Source organism: Fukomys damarensis, unplaced genomic scaffold (assembly GCF_012274545.1).
Source record: "Fukomys damarensis isolate Sample0158 unplaced genomic scaffold, DMR_v1.0_HiC HiC_scaffold_1, whole genome shotgun sequence".
In the NCBI taxonomy this organism is placed as follows: domain Eukaryota; kingdom Metazoa; phylum Chordata; class Mammalia; order Rodentia; family Bathyergidae; genus Fukomys; species Fukomys damarensis.
In genome coordinates, this window is record NW_022900913.1 from 10,518,370 (window position 1) to 10,525,862 (window position 7,493).

The 7,493-nt window shown below is 44.9% G+C and overlaps 1 protein-coding gene across 2 annotated transcripts in view; it reads left to right on the forward strand.

The window, feature by feature from the left end:
* The first annotated feature begins 38 nt into the window (after positions 1–38).
* The window catches only part of Trio (trio Rho guanine nucleotide exchange factor), a 319,992-nt gene continuing 312,537 nt past the window's right edge, over positions 39–7,493 (forward strand). For both annotated transcript variants that reach the window (XM_010631520.2, XM_010631521.1), the window contains exon 1: positions 39–69. In XM_010631520.2, coding sequence (XP_010629822.1) covers positions 54–69 — 16 coding nt within the window. In that variant the 5' untranslated portion in view covers positions 39–53. The remainder of the gene's footprint in view (positions 70–7,493) is intronic.

Genomic DNA, 7,493 nt, shown 5'->3' on the forward strand with positions numbered 1-7,493 from the left:
GGGAGCGGAGCCCTCTGCGGGCAAGGCGAGGCGCTGGCTGCCCGCCGTAGAGGATGCAGATTCCGCACGGTAGGGCCGAGCGTGTGCGTGGTCCCGGGGGCTGCTCCGGCAGCGGCGGCGGGGCTGAGGGCTCCCAAATGTCGGTTGCCGCTTTCAGAATCAGCTGTCGGGGTTCGGTGAGATAACTTCGACAATCCGGGTCACTGGGAGCAATTGCAAGTCGCAGGCCCTGGTTAGACGCAGATCTTGCAGATTTTGGTGATCTCTGTTTTCTTGATCTTTGCCAGGCGAGGTGATTTTTCGTTCATTTGAACGGATTAAATGTGGTTGGCAGTGCCAGCGCCGATTTTACAGTGTAGGCTTCGGGTTAATATGTCCCCGAGTGCTCCCTTACCCCTGGGGTCCCTGAAGAAAGCGAAGGTTTTGGAAAACATCAGCCCTTGGGAGGGGGAGGGTGCGCGTGCGACTGGCTTAGTAGAGCAGCCTGTCTTACCTCTTAATAGTAGAACTGGGACTTGTTCCCTTCATGCCCTGAAGCTAAAGTCTAGCCTGTCTTCTTTTTCTCTCTACCACCTGTCAGGGAATAATAGATTCTGTGCAGAATTCAGCTCCTTTCCATTAGAAAGGCTCTTGTACCTTGGAGATGGAATTTTTGGTGCGAGACCAGACTTTCTTACATCTTTATTAAACACAGTTGGAAAATCTATTATTTTGCTCCTAAGAATCCCAAAAGACATCATGTTGGACTGGACACCCACAGAGAGCTGTCCCCACACTATTCTTGCTCTTGGCTTTGCTCTAGGCCTGTCTGTGAAGCCCCAGCTGCGTGGCCTCTTGTTGGCGCTCAGTTTGGGCAAGGTAATGTTGCACATTGGCTTGCTCCTTTCTTTCACCCTCCAGAATGGCTTGACAGATTTGCTTTTCAGTTTAGTAGGCATCAGCTGCAGTGTCCATCCCAGGGGTAGTCTGGAACATCTTTTTTTAAAATTTTGGTGCGGCAAGTGGAACTCAGGACCTTGCATTTGGGAGGCAGGGGCAGGTGCCACTGAGCAGGTGTCCCTGGCCCTGGAACATTTTTTTAAAGTTCTTTTCCCTGTTTGGGCAGCTCTGAATCCCTGCTCTGGAGCTTGACTGTAACATGTAGGTTAGTGAAGTCTGTCAGAGCTTGGGGACAGGTTGGAAGTTTGGGTGGGTGGCCTTGAGGTTTGAACAGCCAGAACAGCAAGCAGGAGGCCCTCCATGCGTACCTCCTGGGAGAGCTGCTCAGACAGGGTCCTCCCTGGCAGTTTTGCTTGAATATGGCTACTAAATCCGTTGGTACCATTTTAGCTTCTTCACTGAGATTCATTGACAGGAAAGTAGGTTCTCACTGACTGAGAAGGACAGAGGAGGGTGTGAACATTTTTTTCAGGTTGTTTTTGGAGCTTGGTCCTTTAAATTGCCACTGTGATCTAGGTAAAAAGGCTTTCTATTGATCGCCTCTCCTTCCTCAGCCTCGAAACTGTTTGCTTGGCTGTCTTATTTTCTTATTTTTATTCCTTCTCCTTGCTCTTATGTTAAACTTTTTCTTTGTAGCCACAGATTGGAAACTGGCACCTGTGGTTGAATGAAAAGAGAGGACGAACTTAAGCTTAATAGGACTGTTAAACAATTACAGCCATCGGAAACAGTGTGAGCTGCTGTGTGCTTTCTGCATCAGGGGACAGGTACAAGCAGTGGTCCTCTGCTGAGATGAGCAGCCGGGCACTTGGGCCAGGGGGCCTGCCTCAAGAGAGGGGCCCGGGAGCTGCTGCTGGAGACTCCTTCCTTTTTCTGCGAACGTTGTTGTTCTCTCTGAGCCTCTAGTGCTTATATTACTTTCCATTTTTCTTTCTCATCGCCCCCTTCTTTCTTTCTTCACAGGTCTCATTGTGAAGCCCAGTCTGCCCTCAAACTCACAGTCCTCATGCTGCTGGGAATACAGGCTTGTACCACCATGCCCAGTTCTTTTTCCTTTGGGTTTCAGAGCAGTGATTGCCCTTCCCCTCAGTTTAAGGTTACTCAGCATCCACCGTGCTTAATTAAGGTCTGTCTTCTTAGGTTGTTTTCATCCTCCACTAGGGTCTTGGTACTGAAACACTGTTCATTTTGACAGTCTTTTCATTTTTTCTTTTAAACAGTACTGGGAATTGAACCTAGGACTTCACATCCCAAGCACTTATATTTCTTTTTATTATGGGATAGGGTCTGCCTGAGTTGCTGAATTGCTGTGGCTGGGCTCCAGCTTGCAACCCTTATGGCTCACCTCCCAGAGTGGTGGGATTACAGGAGTGCACTGCTGTTCCCAGCTCACTTTGACGTGCTTGGTCACCCATTTATGACCTTGCACATAGTGGGCAGGTCAAAGGTGTGGAAGTGGATTGAGTTGAAGAATACAATTGTGTGTTAAACGGCAGCTGAGAGATTTTCTGCAAGTGTTACTGAATTTCGAACTTCACTCTTCTCCTTTGCCCAGAGCTCAGCACTGAAAAAGATAATGCAGATTTCAGAGAAAAAGGCATCACAGAAACAAGCTAGTTAAGTTTTATGTATTTTACTGATGAGAAATAAGACTGTTAGGGTGTGTGAGTGGAACTCTGTAAGGTGGAGTCAAGGGCTGGAAGCCTGCGCTGGACTCTGGTGCTCTTTCCCGGATGGCTCCCATGGCCAGGACATTGCTTACATTAGTTCTCAACCCCAGTGGGACCAATCAGTTTTATTGCCAGTCTATTTTGGGGCCCTGTTCTTGTGGCAATACATCATTCTTTCAGAGCTTCCAATTTAACCTTGCAGGAGTGAGTGTGTGTGCACCCGTGCATGCGTGCATCTGAGCTTACATAAATGCATTATTTTTAACCAGCCAGGCATGCTTTAGGTCAGCTTTAAATGAATGCATGGAGAATAAAGGTTTGGGCTTGTTCCACAGCCACCGTGCTTGGGAATTCTTTCTTACTAAATCTTATTCTGGGCTCCTTGCTGTAGACCCTCTGTTTGCACAGAGTATGTGGTGAAAAACACTCTGTGAGGAAGCAGCATGCACACATTTGTATATCTTGATAGGATGATTTCCTTGAGGAAAGCCTTTCATATTTATGCGCCTAACACCACCCAAGTGGCTGGCCTCCAGACTTGCTATATGACTTCTGATGACATTCAGAAACCTGGCAGCTTTGGTCCTTGTAAACATCAAAGTGATATTGTAGGCCATTGGATCCTTCAGTATTTTCAAAAGGTAAACTGATAAAAATGTTATTTGATAGTGAGTGTTGCTTTCTCCTTTTTAGGTGGCACAGTCAGACTCAATTTTGGAAGACAGAAAGGAGATAATTTCTAAAAATATTTCTGTAAGGGACTTTCTAGAAATCAAAGAAGAGCGGTAAAATAATCATTAAAAGAAGCTTTTCATGGAAACCATGTAAACTGGCTTATTGATGTGGGATATTGTATTTTTTTCCCTTTGTAATTTAACTATCCAAGTTTCAAATGCAGATTTAAATGAAGCCATTTTAACCATTTAAATGATTAACTCAAATTTAAATGAAGTCAGTGGTGATATTCAAGGTGAAGTTTGTGGTTTAAATATTTTCTTTAAATATATGTTAGAAATACATAAGTAGAATGGTTTTTTTCAGAACTTTTTAAAATGTTATGATAAATTTGGGATTTGTCCTAACTGAAAGTGAAAGATACATTTGAAGTTGTCATAATTTAAATCAGCTGGATCTGATGTTTATTTTTATTTATTGACTCTTCTACTTAGAAAATAAAAATTTTCTCATACTTTTGTCAGAATTCCAGAGAAAAGTAAAATTTTTAATTGCTAGCCACCCCTTACCTCGTAGTAAAGACAGATGTTGCTAGGGATGAGGTGTGCTTTACTATAAAACAGTCATAATAAGCCCCTTCATTGCTCCTCTGTTCCATAATGAATTGGATTTTATTTCCTTCAATTCTTGACAGATTTTTAACAGCACCTCTGGCAGGAAATAGTAGTGAGCATGCTGTTAATGAAGAAACAGGTTTGAGTGAGAATCCCTCTGGGTTCCGGTGCAGGGCGTGGTCTGCTCTGATACTCTTCTCATCCCTGCCTCTGGCAGCACTCACACAGCCCAGTAGCCTTCCCTGGTGGACAGGACACTGTTTATTACCTTGTCTCACTCCTTTTTCAGCTGATGCGGTGGGTGCAGCAGCCGGGAGGGTCCCACAGTGGGAATAAGGCCAAGTGGGTTAGGTGCAGCCAGGACTCTCGTGTGCTTTCCACACTGCTGAGGAGCTAGCTGATTGCCTGAGCAGTAGGAAAGAAGGAATGTGATTGGGGCAACTTCTCAGTGATTCTCCATTTAAGAACTTTGACTGCTTTATGATTTAAATGGAACCATTCAGGGAATTCTATTGGTCCATGTCTAAGTGAGGGGAAAGCAGCACAAGGGAGTGAGAAAAAGATGCTGTTGGGCCTCCCTGTGCTGCTCTCTCCCTTGCCCCTGGTCTCAGACTCCTGTGCCCCCGGAACAGGCCTTGCTTGGCTCCTCACTCTCCATAGTGCCTGGTCCCTGCCAAACCCGGACTTCACTCCAGCTCTCTGCTGGGTTATAAAGATGAAACAGAGATCCCGACTGGAATTACCAGTGTGGTCTCCCAGCTTTTTGTTATAACACCTTACATGAAGTCGTTCTTATTTATGGGAAATCTTGCTCTCACATTTAATGGTTAGCAAGTGCATAAGTACACGTTTCACTACTAAGTCACTACTAGAAACAGTTAATTTGCTTACTCTGTAGGAGTCTTGTCACCTTATTTCCTCTCTTTGGTTTTCTCGCCATATAAAGCAGCCCCTTGAAGCCCACATGATAAACCACGTGCCCTTTGGGAAATGTTTTGTGTCACAGGCGAGACAGACTTCATCTGTGAGGCTAAGGAAGCTGACCTGAGGAGAGAGGCCAGTTTCTGAGGTTCCTCTCTCGTGAGACTTTGTAGTGAGTGGAGGTTTGGTCTGACGGTAGATGTACTGTGGAGATGTAAGACCTCTTTGGGTGGTAAATGTACTTGAGTTTTAGGTTACTATTTTAATTAGCCATGTGTCTGTTCTTGTCTGGTGGGGAAGATTGCAGAGTCATCTATCTATAGAGAGCAAGTCTGATGTTTTGGCAGCATCACTCTAGTCTGGTTTTATCACAGGTGAGTACATTTTAGCATTTACACCGATGTTGATAGCTCCCCTGAAAACTTAGTCAACACAGACTAAATGCTAGGTCTTGGGATACTTTTGCTAGCAGTGTCCGTGACAGTTCATTCAGGCTTATTTCCTTCCCACAGTAATTGTATGTGGTTTAGGTTCAAGAGCATTTCTTTAAGCTGTGGCAGGTTTTCTCCCCCCACCACCACCAATAATCGAACTCTGGACCTTGTGCTTGTGAGGCAGGCAGTGGAACCACTGAGCCAAATCCCTGGCCCTGTGGCAGCTTTTCTGCATAGCTGTGTGACCTTCGCTTCCTTTCAGGTCCCGGCAAGAGGTGCAGGGTGTCCTGTTCGTTACTGCTCTGCTGCTTGGAAGGGCTAGGGCTAGGGTTTGCTGTCTGTCTGTAGTTAGCAGTAAAACACTGTGGGCATGAGTAGGTAAACTGTAGTGCATCCATTTCATTAACACTGAGTAGAAGAAGGCAGAAATATGATTCCGTTTATATCTGACATCTGCAGAAAGACAGGGCTGTAGTAACAGACAGAGTAGTGGTTGATTGCTAGGAGAGGTGGAGGAGTGGCTGCAAGGCAGTAGAGGCTTCTGGCGGATGATGGGGCTGTATGGTATCATGGTTGTGCTGATGCTCACATTCCCATGTGTTGAGATTCATAGACTGAATCCTGCCATCCACCCCTCAAGCTAGTTTAAAATAGATTATTAAAAAAGGCTAGCAAGCTGGGAGAAAACCTTTATTACACATAAGATGAAGAACTACATGTTTTGTATGTAATTTAAACAGGGCTAATCGAATAAGCAAGAAGGGACAGTCCAAAAGGAAAATTTGGGCAGACATTTCCAAGAAAGACAAATGACCAGTAAATATTCAGCCTTACTAGTAATCAGAGAAATGCAGGTAAAAACAAAATACCAACGAACAGTAAAGCCCACATAAGTCATTTCTCTAAATAAATTTGAACATAGTTAAGTTACTTTGGGAAGATTTTCTGTTGATTTGAAAAATAGTAATAGTTGCTCAGACTGCGCTGTGTAAGACCAAGCTGTCTTTGATGGCTAAGGTTGATCTAGGGAAACTAAAGATAGGCATGGGGATTTAAAGGTCTCTGCATGGGTTCCCATGAGAATTACCACCTTGAGAGTCCATCTGGCAGAAAGTCTATTCTGCTGACTTGAAACACAGGTGAATGATCTTAGATAGGGACAGTCACCGTGTCTGTTGCTTCAGATTTTCCCATTTGCGTGATTTTTGCTGCCATCCAGATAGAAAATGGCAAATAGTACATGTAGTGTGGTCTTCAGTGCCTCAGTATTGCTGGCATGAAAAGACTTTTGGGGGGCATTTTCCTTTGTGGGAAAGGTGCCCTGTGTTAGTATCTGCATGAGGTGTCACCCCTCTGTTCTTGGGCCTTTGATGGTAGCTGGCACGCAGTGGAGCATTACTAGCTTAAAAAGCAGGCTGCACCGGGCAGAGTATTTCACACTTATGGTGGAGTCATTTTACTTCCACGCATGTTTTGTTGCTCATGTCCTAATATATTGTGGCCCAGGAGCCTGGAGAACCTGTGCTAATTCGGTAGTTTCCAGGCCATATATTTTCTCCATGTGCCAGTTCAGGGCACTGTATCCTGACAGGCTGTCCACACAAGAGCAGCTTCTCATGCAGGGGACTTCACTGTAAATTCATTGATGCTGGTGATTTGTTAGCTGGTATATTTACTTTCAAATATTTAATTGCAAAATTCACAGGATTTTTGCTCGTGGCACTGTTTATTAGATCCTGTCCCTATTCTACTGGCTGTTGAATTTTCAGTTGGGTTCAGTCTGTGAAATGAGACCTGTCCCCTAAACCAAAGAGCTGAAAAACTGTGACTTAGAGCTCTATGCAGGATTCCGGTGGAATCCTCAGTCTGCGGCTTTGATTTGAGAACTGGTGTGATGGGCAGTCTTGCTGTGGGCTGCTCCATCCCCGTGCTGGTTCCTGCTACTCTTTGTCCTTAGCAGTGAACTCCAGGGAGCAGAATGAGAGGCAAGCCAGCCATCATGAGTGAAGTGACAGCTTTGGAGTCAGAGTCCATAAGTGACAAAAACAAGGACATTCAGAAAGCAGTAGGCATACTGCAATTATTGCAATGTCATAGGATATTTGAAATGTTGCGTTTATTTCCTTTTCTCTGAAACCCACCCATTAATGCCAGTGCTGTCTTCTAAGAGAATCCACCAAAATCTTTGTCTCTTTTGTGACCAGTTAAGTGCCTGGGATTTGCCAGGTACCATGCAGTGT